At 19.1% G+C, this 14,745-nt stretch overlaps 5 protein-coding genes across 5 annotated transcripts; 4 read left to right on the forward strand and 1 right to left on the reverse strand.

The window, feature by feature from the left end:
* Positions 1-2,863: 2,863 nt before the first annotated feature.
* PADL01_1005800 (RING zinc finger protein, putative) lies at positions 2,864-4,941 on the forward strand (the record flags this gene model as incomplete). The annotated part of the gene is made up of 2 exons (XM_028682108.1): positions 2,864-4,000; positions 4,165-4,941. The coding sequence occupies 2 exons, from the start codon at positions 2,864-2,866 to the stop codon at positions 4,939-4,941; spliced, it is 1,914 nt and encodes a 637-aa protein (XP_028538419.1).
* A 959-nt stretch (positions 4,942-5,900) lies between these two features.
* PADL01_1005900 (conserved Plasmodium protein, unknown function) lies at positions 5,901-6,560 on the forward strand (the record flags this gene model as incomplete). Its single annotated transcript, XM_028682109.1, has 1 exon — positions 5,901-6,560. The coding sequence occupies one exon, from the start codon at positions 5,901-5,903 to the stop codon at positions 6,558-6,560; it is 660 nt and encodes a 219-aa protein (XP_028538420.1).
* A 704-nt stretch (positions 6,561-7,264) lies between these two features.
* PADL01_1006000 (conserved Plasmodium protein, unknown function) lies at positions 7,265-7,591 on the forward strand (the record flags this gene model as incomplete). The annotated part of the gene is made up of 1 exon (XM_028682110.1): positions 7,265-7,591. The coding sequence occupies one exon, from the start codon at positions 7,265-7,267 to the stop codon at positions 7,589-7,591; it is 327 nt and encodes a 108-aa protein (XP_028538421.1).
* Positions 7,592-8,081: 490 nt separating this feature from the next.
* On the forward strand, positions 8,082-8,411 carry PADL01_1006100 (conserved Plasmodium protein, unknown function; the record flags this gene model as incomplete). The annotated part of the gene is made up of 1 exon (XM_028682111.1): positions 8,082-8,411. The coding sequence occupies one exon, from the start codon at positions 8,082-8,084 to the stop codon at positions 8,409-8,411; it is 330 nt and encodes a 109-aa protein (XP_028538422.1).
* A 1,592-nt stretch (positions 8,412-10,003) lies between these two features.
* On the reverse strand, positions 10,004-14,725 carry PADL01_1006200 (transcription factor with AP2 domain(s); the record flags this gene model as incomplete). The annotated part of the gene is made up of 1 exon (XM_028682112.1): positions 10,004-14,725. One exon carries the CDS (start codon positions 14,723-14,725, stop codon positions 10,004-10,006), a length of 4,722 nt encoding a protein of 1,573 aa, XP_028538423.1.
* Positions 14,726-14,745: the final 20 nt, after the last annotated feature.

Here is a 14,745-nt window from a genome sequence, read left to right on the forward strand (position 1 = left end):
TTTGCATAACCAAATATAAAAAATATATAAAGTATATATATATATATATATATATTTATTTATTTAATAATGTTATTTTATTGATATACAACTTTTATCATTAATCCATAAATAATAAAAAATATATTTTTAAATGTTTTATTTTATTTTTTTTTTTTTTATTTAATATTTTCTCATAATTTTTATTTTTTTCTGATCAGACAATTTATAATTTGTATTGTTTTTATCACATGGCATTAATATATATATATATGTAATATTTATTCATTTATTTATTTTTTCTTTTAAGAAAAATATTTACTTACCATGTATAAAATATATACACATAAATAAATATATACATATGTGTTATATATATATTTTATATTTCACTTGATTTTTTTTTTTTTTTTCACACATTGTACTTTTTTATAATTTGAGATAATATAACTATAATATATACATTTATAAAATATAAAAATAACCCTTTTCATACATATTTTTAAAGATATAATAAAAATATATATATATATAAGAATTTTTATATTAAAAAAAAAAAAAAAAAATACATATATACATATATACATTTATAATAATAATATATATATATATATATATATATATATGTATAATTTTTAAGTGATCATAAAAGTTGTTATCATAACCAAACATTCCTTATATTATTAAGCATCACTAAACATTTTTATTAAAATATATATATATATATATACCTTAAAGTGTCTATAACGTTTAAACAATGAAAACCGATATAAAAAAATATAAATATATATACATTTTTTTTATATTCAAGAAAATAATGGGACCTTTATTTTTAAACACATATTATATGTATATATATATATATATATATATATATATATATGGGAGAATTTTTAGTTAATATGTTATATTTTTTTTATTATCTCTAATATATATATATATATATATATTTATTTATTTATATATATTACATAATATTGTTGATACACCTGCACGATTGCACACAAATATGTTTTGAAGAATTTTTTTTTTTTTTCCTTTCTCAACAAAATGTTATGTTATTCATATTAAATAAATTATCATGTAAATATAATACAATTATATAACATATAATTATTCTAAATAATATTTTTCACTGGATGTTAGTATATTTAAAATATTTACAAAATTGTAAATATATATATATATATATATATATATGTATATATGAATATCTATACTTTTATACTTATTGTATATATGATATTCTCATCTATATTTATATTAGTTTCCAATATTTTCTTTTTATTATAAAAAAATGTAATTTACAATAAGAATTTCATAAAATTACTTTTTCTTCTCCTATATAATATTGTTCTATACATATAAATATAAAAATATAATATTCCATCCTCAATACAACAACCATTATATCATACATATATAATATGTATGTGGTCAGAAAAATAGGTTTATGAATTTTTATATAAAGTTAATAAATTAAAAAAAAAAAAAAAAAAAAAAAAAGAAAATTGTTAAATAATATTTTATGTACAATTTTTTTGCTCAACTATAAATGTTCAAGAATTATATATATATATATATATATGTATATATATATTTATTTATATATACATATATATATGTATATATATTCATATAGGCAGATGGTGCATCTATTTATAAGCAACGGTATTTATAAAAATACAACTGCATAAATTTTATTAAGAAAAAATAAAAATAAATAAATTAATATATATAATTAAAATAAATGTAAAATTTTAAATTAATATTTTTTTAATACAATATATGGGATATAGGTTAATTCTAATAAGAATTATGTAAATAAATAAATATAATATATATATATAATATATACATATTTATATTTGTAGAATGTTTCAAAATTAGAAATTCATTTTACACACAATTCAAAAGAATGTAGATTCAAAAAAACATATATAATTTTTCTATCATATTATATATAATTTCATCTATTCTTTTTCTTTAAATATTCCTTTCTATATTTATTAATTACATGTCTTCGTATACATTATATTTATCCTATAGACATTATATACACATATATATAATATTATCACTCATATTTATATTTTTTATAGTTAAATTCATGTTATATTTTTATTTTAAAATGATATCTTTTGAAAAAAAATAAGATAATAATAAATGCATGTGTTGTTTACTAATAAATATAATATTCAAAATTTTTATACTTTTATTTATAAAATATACTATCATTTTTGTTATTATTATTGAAAAAAAAAATATATATATATATATATATATATATATGTATATATAATAATTAAAATATATTACCATTCTAAAAAAAAAAGAAAAACAATTTATATATACATATATGTTCAATTTCTACAAAATTCATGTTACATTTTTATCATTATAATATTTCTTTATTTTAATATTTATTCTATACCATCCTATATTATACACATATATATATATATATATATATATATTATAATATATTAAAGTAATAATATGAACTCTTCTTATATTTCTTTCTTCAAATGTGTATCAAATTTTAGAAAGGTATACAAATTATTTGTATAAATCATAATTTTTTTTTTTTTTTTTTTAAATTTTTTTGGCACATACACATTCTTGAAATAATTATATATATATATATATATATATAACCAATTAGACATATTTTATTTATTTTTTTTATTACTTTTCATATAATTAAAAAATATGTATTTTAAAAAATCATGATTTCATGACAATTATATGTAGGTGCATATACAAATTTTTTAATAAAAAATAATAACGTCCATATTAACATATATAATATATATATATATATATATTTATATATCTGTGATTATATATTAATAAGGGTGATTACAAGTTATGATCATACAAAATGAATCCTTATAGAAGTAGCACAAGTAAACATATAAATTACAAAAACAACCTAAATTTGAAAAGAAGAAAACAGGTTGTTGAGAAAAAAAATATTTTGGAGAAGGTACATATATTACCTATAAAGAAAAATGTTCATAATTTTACAGATCTTTACAAGAAACTCAATTCCTTAATAGATGAAGAAAGAATTTTATATGAAGGTTTTATTATAAATATAAACGAACATGATGTAAAAGAAAAGGAAGATGAAAAAAATAATAAAATAAATAATTGTATTACCAATGAAGAATGTGCAAATTATAAAAATTATAATATATTAAATGTTAATAATACAATTCATGATGAAAAAGAAACAGATGACTATAATACTGATATAGAAGAAATTAATACAAATAATATACATGAAAAAAAGGAAATAATAAAAAAAAACATTATAGATAACCATAATATATCAAATAATGAACAACAAAAACATACCTTTGAATATAAAAATAATTTTAATAACCATACTGATTATATTATTATCAATTGTGTCCCTTCTATAGGAATATTAAGTCATGATACTTTAATTTATACTGATGGAAAATATGTCGACAATTTAAGAAAAATACATATATTAATTATAAAAGATAAACATTATAAAAAATATGAAAAAAAATGTCACAAATATTTTGGATCCCTAAAAAAATATTTACTTAAAAAAAGTAATCAAATTTTTCATGAAGCATTTTCTTTCGTATCATACTCTTTGGATTGTTTTTCTTACAAATTATCAACAAAGGATACTGTGGGCAAAAAAGATAGTGATGATCAATTAACTAATGTTGATAGTTCTGATGAGGTAACCAAGAGTAATAGTTGTAGTCAGGTAAACGAATGTAATAATTATGATCAGTTAGCCAATTTTACTAACCATGAAGAGGTAGCCAATATTGACAGCTACAAGGAAGTGAAAAAAAATAAAAATGAAAATGTTACAGTAGACAAAATTTTAATGAATTATTTAAAACCATATTTTAAGAAAAATCAAAATAAATTATACTATTCAGGGAAATTATTTCTCATAAATAATTTTACATTCCTCATTTTGAAAATTGATTCTGATGTGAATGTTGGATTTATTGATAAAAATACGGTTAGCCAAAAATAAAATAAAATAAAATAAAAAAAAATAAAATAAAAAAATTCATCACTTTTACCTGACTTGTTCATAGAAAAAAAAAAAAAAATTAAAATAATTCCATTTATTACATATTATTTATTATATATTATATATATTTCTTTATATTTTTTATTTAGGAAATAATATTAAGTGTTGATACTTATGAACAATACAAAAATGTACACATTGTACCAATGTATGATACTCTTCCAACTACTTATAATTACGATTTGTTCATGGATTATATTAAACCATATATCGAAAGACATTATTTAAATGTATATTCGATTCATGATACATTTTTTTATAAAGGTGTGCAATTTAAAATCATGGGTATTGATCCAGTAAATATAAAATATGGGAAAGGAAGAATTAGTTGTAATACATTTATTTATACAGAAGGTTGTATAAAACCAACATTCTTTGATGTAATATCAAAAGAATCTTTTAATTATATCCGATCTTTACCATTTGAATATAAACCATATGCCATATTAAACATTTTACAACACCTAGATTCTGATTCCTTGTTACGATTATTTCCATCTTCAAATATAAATATAAGAGAAAATAATAAAAAAGAGGAAATGCTTTTAGAACAGTTAACAAAACATAAATATATTTTTAATAAAAACTTTAAAAATAATTATACGAAAAATTCGATAGAAAATATTGATAGTAAAAATAAAGAAAATTATCAACATATAAACAAAAAAAGAGAATTACATACAACAACATCAACACTAAGAAGTAATTTAATAAATGAACAATGTGCTGTTTGTTTTGAATACTTCCAAGACTATGATAAATGTATTAAGCTAACTTGTTTACATACATACCATTGGAAGTGTGTCAAAAACTGGTTTAAATTTAACTTAACATGTCCATGTTGTAGATATAAATTAAACTTTTAAATATAAAAAATATATATATATGTATATTTCAATTTAAGTATACATAAAAAAAATATATATTATAATATATATAATATTATATTTTTATGCATAAAAGGTGGTACTACATATATACATTCTTTTATATATACAGAGAGAACATATATATATATATATATATATATATATATATATTTAAGATTTACCTCAAATATTATAAAACAAATATAAATATAAATATAAAAATATAAATATATATATATTTTTTTTCATATTACTACATATTATTGATGAAACAAATTGAAACATATTTAAATCTATTGCATACAAATTAATATGCAGAGAAAAAAAAAAAAAAAAAAAAAAAAAAAACCAAAAATTAAAGTTCAGTAATTATTCAAAAATAAAATACCTATTCTTTTAATATATTTTTTTTTTTTTTTTTCTGTTGTGATAAAAACATATATATATATATATATATATATATATATATATTGATGTAGATATATTTATTTATATAATATATTTATCATGATGGAAGTTGTTATATAATGTAAAAACAAAATAAACATAATTTAAAAATTAAATATATATATATATATATATATATATGTATATATTCATATATTTCTTATAAATCTCTAATTTATATTTTTTTAAAATATAAGATTTATATATTCATCAATATGTTCATATATAAGTAGACTTGGATATAGCCAAAATGTTTCCATGGAAGATTATTACATTATAAGGGAAAGAATCACGTGTGCATATTATATATATGGAGTATGTTTTAAATTTAAATAATATAATATGATATTTATTTAGTAATTTTTTCTCCTACGATATAAATAATAAATAAGTACATCTCATATATATATATATATATATATATATATATATATATATATATATATATTTATATATGTGAATGTATTTTTTTTTTTTTTTTTTTTTTTTTTGTTCTTTTTGAAAGCATAATGAATTTTGTTAAAACTCATATTTATAAACAAGAGTACACAGAGGATGGTATTTTAGAAATTGAGCAGGACACTAGGAGTTCTAAAGAAAAGGATGCAGAAAAAATATTAAAAGAATTACCTGAGTTTAAAAGAGATAATCAATTCTTAAGTTTATCTGAACAACTAGAATTAAAAAAGATTACAAATAATAAAGAAAATGTTTCATCTTATGATAATGAAAATAATATGTATGATATTATAAATGGTATGGATAATCCTACAGAATATGACGAAAATTATGATATAAATAATAATTATAGCTTTAATAAATTACAACAAAGAGAAAAAGAAATTGCTTATGAATATAATGAAGCTATAAAAGATTGTTTCAAAAAAAAAGAACAGAAAGACAAAAATAATTTTAAAAATCTTCCTGAAGAAAATATAAATATAAAAGAAATAAAAAAAAAAATTATTAAACAAAAAAATAAAAAATTATTAAATCCAAATATAAAAGCTATTATTAAAACAAAAAAAAAGAACGAAAATAAAAAGACTGATAAAATTAATGATGTTGATAATAATGAATCAAAGAATTCGAATGATAAAAATAAAGAAAATGTAGAAACCAAACAAACTTGTTTATTATATGGTTATTCTGATTATTCGGATAATTAAAAGGGTTATATGTTATATGTTATATGTTATATGTTATATATATATATCTATATATATATATATTATATAAAATAGAAATATAATTTTTAATGTTCTTTTAAATATATTTTCTTTTTCTTTTTTTTTGTGTATTATTATATTTTTAAGTTTTTACATATATATATATTATAATTCTTTTTATTTTGTTTTTCTTTAAAACATGATATTTTTCCAAAAAAATAAAATAATTAATTTATTAAAATCATATAAAATAATATTTCATAGGATATAACAATCCTTGTGTCTCTATTCAATAAATACAACAGGATTGTATTTTATATAAAAAGGATATGCTAAATGAAAATTTACATATATATATATTATATAATATATGCGTTTGAAAGTTAGAGTAAGAAAATATTTTTTCAAAAGAACTATGAATTATATAAATATATCATATATATAATTTAATATTTAAAAAGGGCATAAGATTATATAGGAAATATTGATATAATGTATATATAATATATAATTTAAATTATTCCGAATTAAACATACATATATATATATATATATTATATATTATATATATTTAATATATTTTTTTTTTCGTGCATAAATAAATATATAATTATATATATATATATTTTTTTTTTTTTATTTATAATATATATATGTCCTTATTTTAATTACCATTATGTAATTTTCATTTGATTTAAAAAAAAATGGTTTTGAAAGATAAGAAATATAATAGGAAATATTTAAAAAAAATAAAAGCAAGATCTAAGGATATAACAGAACAAGAAGAAAAAAAAAGTAAAGAAGATTCTCATTATAATTATGAAGAGAACTTACCAGAGTATGATAGTAATGATGATTATTTAATTCATGATAAAGAATTATTATCTCATATCTTAAATTCAGATTCTGAATCAAGTCAAGAAAATATAAATGTGGAACATATAAAAAATACTCAAAAAAAAAATAAAGAACGTCATATAGATTTTGTTATATCATCATTGGCTTTTAATATACCATTGGGTTTGATCTGATAAATAATGTTATAAATATATAAATAAATAAATAAACAAATATATATATATATATATATATACAATTTTTTTAGTATTATATCATATAAAATTTGAATAATGTAATATATAATATTTTATTCATGTAAATATATAATTAACAATATGTAGCATCAAAGAAAAATATAGAAATAACAAAAATAATATATATATATATATATATTTTATATATTCATTGTGTGTTTTTATTTTAAAAGTCTTCAAATCATATATACATATTTTTATTTCTGTTATTCTTTATGTGTTTCACATATATGCATATAAAAAGAATTAAAAAAATAAATGAATCCAATATAAGTAATAGTAATAATCATGATCTGAATGAAGAGAAAGTTTATTTTATACTTTGATAGTTATATATAAATATGTGTCTATAATATATGCTAAAAAAAAAAAAAAAAAGAAAAAGCAAAACATATTATAATACATATATTATATTTGTTACATAAAAATGTTTTTATTATGTCGAATAAATTTAGCCAAAAAAATTAAAGAGAAAATACCTTACGGTGTTAAGCAAAGTCAGAATTATAAAGATGCCAAAAAACAAGAAAGGTTAGCATTAGAAGCTAATAGAAAATTGAAAGAAAGTAGAGGTATGTTATTAGATGGAAAAAAAAATTTATTCATGAGTTTAAGACAAAATAGTGATATAAACTGGTATAGAGCTGGACAAATATTAAAACATCTAGAAATACATCAAAGAGCAAAGCCGGAAATAACTCCAAGCCTTCGAGAAAAAATTACTAGCATAGCAAATTTTGTAAAAAAAGGAAGATAAGAAAATAAACACAAGTCACACAAACATACATATATATATATAATATATATGTATATGATTTATTTTTATTTCTTAAATGTGTTTTTGATATATATCTAACTCAATAAAATTGACCTCCTAATTCTATATTTTAATGTATTATATATAAAATAATTATGTAATTCCATATCACCCATAATTAGATCATTTTTTCATTTTACTTTTACTTTTTTTTTTTTCTTTTTCTTTTTCTTTTTTAAACACATATACACATCTATATTTAATTATAAAAGAAAACTTTATTTTTATTGTCATTTTAATAATACATATATTAATATATAATTAATATTCAGATTTATAAAGTTTGTAGATAATTTAAAAAAAAAAAAAATTTAAACCATTACATATAATATATGGTAATATAAAAAAAAAAGAAATATATAAAATATAAATAATATATATATAAGATTATATACAAATGTTATACGTATTCGGTAAAATTAATAAAATAAATAAGTAAAAAAAAAATTATAGAATAAATAATAATAAATAAATTAATGACAGCATAAAATAAAAAAAATTGTCTAAAAAAAAAAAAAAAAAAAAAAAAATGAGAAAAAAATTTTTTTTTATTTGTGAATATTTAATTTTTTTTTAAATATTCCTTGTTTAGTATTTTTTCTTTTTTTTTTTTTTTTTTTTTTTTGCTATTTTGTAATAATTTTGTTATATTATTATATTTTATTACATATATATTTTTTATTTTATATTTTTTTTTTTATTTTTTTTGTAGCTTATAAAGTAGGAAAAAATGAAATAGTCACTTCATCCAAATGTTACATATTGTAATACACCTATATATGTGTGTACATATAGAAACATAAAAATATATTATATATATAAATATATATATAAATAATTAAAAAAAATAAAAACATGAAAAATAATTGGTAACATATATATATATATAAATGTATATATCTACATTCATTCAAATAAAATGGAATACAAAAGAGTTATATTTGTATTCCACTAATTTTATTATTTTATTTTTTTATTGTTTTTTTTTTTTTTTTTTTTTTTTTTTTTTTTATTGGTATATTATATACTGATTGAAATATAATATATATATAAATTTCATATAAAATGAATTTTTTAAATATACAAATTATTGTATTATAATAATTCTTTAATTTGTTTGATATATACAAAATATAAGAAGTATTATTAATTTGTTATATATATGTATAAAGTGATTATTATATTCTTTTTATTTTCAGATGATATACCACTATAAATATATATTTTAATTATTATTTTAATTCTTATTATAATCATCACATATCATAAATCATACATATTATCTATATCTATATCTATCTTTTTTTTTTTTTTTTTTTTTTTTTTTTTTTATAAAAAATTATAAAAAATATATAACAACCATTGAGAGTTGCAAATATATATACATATATATATATATATATATATATATATATATATTTATATATTTATGAATTCCTAATATTATATATTAAATCTTGATTTATCACATAAAAATATATTTTATAAATTACACATATTATATATATTTGAACACATTTTTATATAATATATTATAAATGTTCTGTTTGTATTTCTGAATTTACATTCATATAATACATAGAAGAATCATTTTGTTCATTCGTTGTAGTGTTTGAATTTTCATTACTATATGCATTATAATTACTATTTATATTTTTAGTATATACATTATTTGAATAACTATTATTACTACTGTCTATATTTGAATTGTTATCAGCTGTTCCTTGTTCATTTATTATGATATTAACATAATTTCTTTTTTCCATAGGTGCTTGAATAATAGTATCTAATCCTGTGTCATCATTTTCTTCATTACTATTTATAAGCATAGTACTTTGACCGTTTAATCCAGAATTATCTTTATTATTTGTAGACATAACATCTTCTGTGTTATTTATTATATGATGATCATCATTATTATTTAAAATATTATTTTGAACTGATAGATTATTCATTTCTACAATATTATTATGATTATTATCAACTATATTATTTTCATTATTTTTCATATTATCTATATTTATATAATTCATATTATTCTTCATATAACTCTCATCATTATTTAGTATATTAACTACATTTGTTGAACCGTTCTGCATATTATTTTTATCAACTTGTTTCCCTGCTGCATGAATTAAATTAAGACGTCCTTCATCAAGAAGTCCATTATTATTTATAGCTTCATTGCTCCCATATATACCACAATTGTTTGTTATATTATGCTCATTCATAAAACCACTCAAACTATTATTATTATTATTATTGTTGCTGTTGTTGTTGTTATTGATATTATTATTATTATTATTATTATTATTTATATTTCCTAAATTTTCTTCCATATCATTATTTATACGATTGATCACATTTTTCTTATGAATCATATTCTCGTTATTTCCAACCATATTAATACCATCATTTAAAATATTATTATTATTATTGTTATAAGTATTCATATTATCATTATTATGCACATTATTCATATTAACATTAACACCACCACTACTACTATTATTATTGTAATTATTTATGATATTCAATTTTGTAGTGCCATTCAAGCCGTTAGACATCACTAACCTATTTAATAACACATTTGTATTATTACTATTATTATTACAACTATTTATATTAGTTGCTGTTGTTGTTGTTATTATACTATCTTCCTTCTCAAGTGTCATCATATTTTCATTGTCGTTATTCTCTAAATTGTCATTATCATCCATATCTATCTCACCACTATTATTATTCATAACACCACTTGTCATATTGGTCATTCCATTATTTCCACCTCCTTGATAATTATTATTATAATTATTATTCACACTATTATCCATATTGTTATTAACCATATTATTTATCATGTTTATATTTCCAATCATATTAGTACCATTGCTATTATTTGCATTAAACATATTTCCATTCATATGGCTATTCACCTGATTTTTCATCTGATTGTTCATTTGATTGTTCATCTGATTGTTCATTTGATTTGTCATCTGATTAGTCATCTGATTAGTCATCTGATTAGTCATCTGATTTGTCATCTGATTAGTCATTTGATTTGCCATCTGATTTGTCATCTGATTAGTCATCTGATTTGTCATCTGATTAGTCATCTGATTTGCCATCTGATTGTTCATCTGATTATTCAACTGACTCTTCATCTGATTTATCATCTGATTATTCATAAGTTGATTAGTTCCATATCCATCGTGGAATCCCAAGTTAATCATATTATTCTGATTATTTATTAAATTATTCACATCAACATTAAATATATTTACCAATTCCTCATCTGTAAAAGGAACTGCCTTATATGCACATTTTACAGTATGAACAGCCAAACTATGGGCTTTATTGAAACCCCATTTTTTCAATAAATACTTAGAAATCTTAGGTTCTTTAGAATTTTCATTTTCTAAATATTTAGCAAACCAAGAATAAGAATAAGGATCAAAACGAACACCTTCAACAGGTGTTAATGCGCTAGCTCGAGCAGTCAAACTTTCCATTCTTCTTCCTCGTGGTGCTCTTGTCCTTTTGGTTGGTGAAAATTCATTTTCACTATCTTGACCTGCATCACTATTAGGTAATTTATTTGTTTGATGTACATTTTGTCCACTCATTCCTGCACCTGAATAATTTTGCATGCGTGACATACGTAAATTTCCATTCATCCCACCAACCTTTTCTTTCATATGTTGATGTACTACACTACTATCGTCATTATCTATTGAATTTTGATCTATCATCATTTCTAATCCATTTTCAGAATTAAGTGTTAATAAATTTCTCATACGTTTTGTTCTATTTTCTGTAGTTGTTGCACCAGCTTGTTCTGCTTCTAATCTACATTGAATAGCTAGCTCTTTAGCTTTTTCAAACCCTAACTTTTTAATAGGAAATCTTCTCATCTGGAAATTTTTTCCAATTGACCAATAAGCTAACCATGAACCCTTTCTATCATTGTAAGAAACACCTTTCATAGGCCTAGAACAATCTTTATCATATGCTTCCATACATTCTAATAATTCCATACTATCATTATTATTTCTACATAATGTTTGTTCCATATCATCTAATGACATTTGTGATTCTTCACTCAGTTTTCTTTTTGGTGGTCGACCTCTACCTCTTTTAACACCTTTATTTTCCACTTTAATAGTTTCTTTTCTATGTATAACATCATTTCCAATATTATTATTATTATTATTAATGTTATTATTTATATACATATTATTATTATTGTTATTATAATTTTGATTCATGTTATGACTCATATTATGACTTAGGTTGTTATGGTTCATGTTAATATTCATATTATGCATATGGTGATTATTATGATGCATATTACTATTATTATTTTGATGCTGTTGATGATGATGTTGTTGTTGATTATTATTATTATTATTATTATTGGTATGATTCATGTGCATGCTGTTAAAGTTTTCTTCCATTTCACTTCGTAACAAATCATTTGATATAGCTGCATCTACCGCTTTTCTACTACCATGTACATGGAACATAGGTTTACATCTAGCACCAGCCTTTTCAGCTTCCTGTCTTGCTTTAACAGCTAAAATACGAGCTTGTTCAAATCCATATTGCTTAACAGAAAAATATCTTCTTATTTCTCTGGTATTATCATTCCAAGCAGCTAGCCATTGTTGCTTTTTCGGATTGAAACGGACTCCTGGTATTCTGGGTAAGTATTCTGGATGTCCTTCTGTGGTGGATTTTGTCCATGTAGTAGTACCTCCTACATCACCTTTCTTCATTCTTTCAGATTTAATAGAAAGATTTCTATTGATAAGTGTACTATTATTATTATTATTATTATTATTCATATTATTATGCATTAAATGAGATTGATTATTTATATTATTATTATTATTATTGTTGTTGTTATTGTTTCCGTCTATATTATTATTATCCATATTATTTATTAAATAAGTGTTATTATTATTATTATTAATGATATTATTATTATCATTATTATTTCGATTATTATTTATAATATTGTTATGATCAATAAGTTGTTTGAGATGATGTTTTTGATGATGCACATTTGCATGATGTTGATTAGTATGATGTTGATTTGGATTATCGTCCATATCTGAATCGTATAATGCTTTGTCTTTTAAATATTCTTCTTGAAAATCATACTCATCACAATCTTTACTATTACTATTACTAATATTATTATTATTATTGTTGTTGTTATTATTATTGTTATTATTATTATTGTTGTTATTATTATTATTGTTGTTATATTTCATCATAGCATTATCATCGTCCAAATTATTTTTGTTGTGACCCTTAGATGATTTCATTTCATATTTTTTTAAATAAGAAAGTACACTTTCAAATTCAGCATTACTTAAGGTTTCGTTTTTTAAATTTAACATGTATTTTAAAGAATTAGGTGTTTCTTCTGTTAATTTTGTTCTCATCAAACAATCATAATAATCATCTACAACATTATCTTGATCAGAATAAGAATAATTCATTGCATTGTTTGTATTATTTATATGAGAATTACCTTTTATTGTACTATGAGAAGTACTAGGATTTGTATTGCTATTATTTGTTGTAGTTCCTTGATTATTCATATTATTATAATTAACATTGCCATGATTTGGTAAGGTAATATGTGTAAAATTATTTATTCCAAGAAATTTCTTATCACTCATAATTTCATCATATTCATTATTTATATCATAATAATTTAAATAATTATTATTATTATTATTGTTACTATTATTATTATTATTATTATTACTATTATTATTATTATTGTTAGCATTCTGTTGAGAATCAGCTGCTCTTAATATATTTAATTGCTGCTTTAAATAATCACATACAGATATGTTCCATGTAGATGGTAATTTATTATAACTTAAGCATGGACCAAAAACTGCTATATAATTATGTAAATCTACAACCGTTACAGCACTCCTTAATCTATTTAAATGATATAAGAATGATGTCTTTTCATCTGTTGTATTACAATCTGAACACATATCTTTTAATATTACAATCAATTGTTGCTTACATATCTCAACAAGGGATGGTACATCTAATTTTTCTTGATCAGTATAATGTAAACGAAGACTTTCTATATCATCTTTCTTATCATAGATTATATCTTGATCATCATGATTCATATGTGACATACCTATCATTATTTCTTTATTATTTTCATTTCCATTTTCATTCTTTATATTAATCTCTCTTTCATTTACCAATGTTTCCATATTGAATATATTATATATAC

This window comes from Plasmodium sp. gorilla clade G2, assembly GCF_900097015.1.
Source record: "Plasmodium sp. gorilla clade G2 genome assembly, chromosome: 10".
Taxonomy (NCBI): domain Eukaryota; phylum Apicomplexa; class Aconoidasida; order Haemosporida; family Plasmodiidae; genus Plasmodium; species Plasmodium adleri (nom. inval.).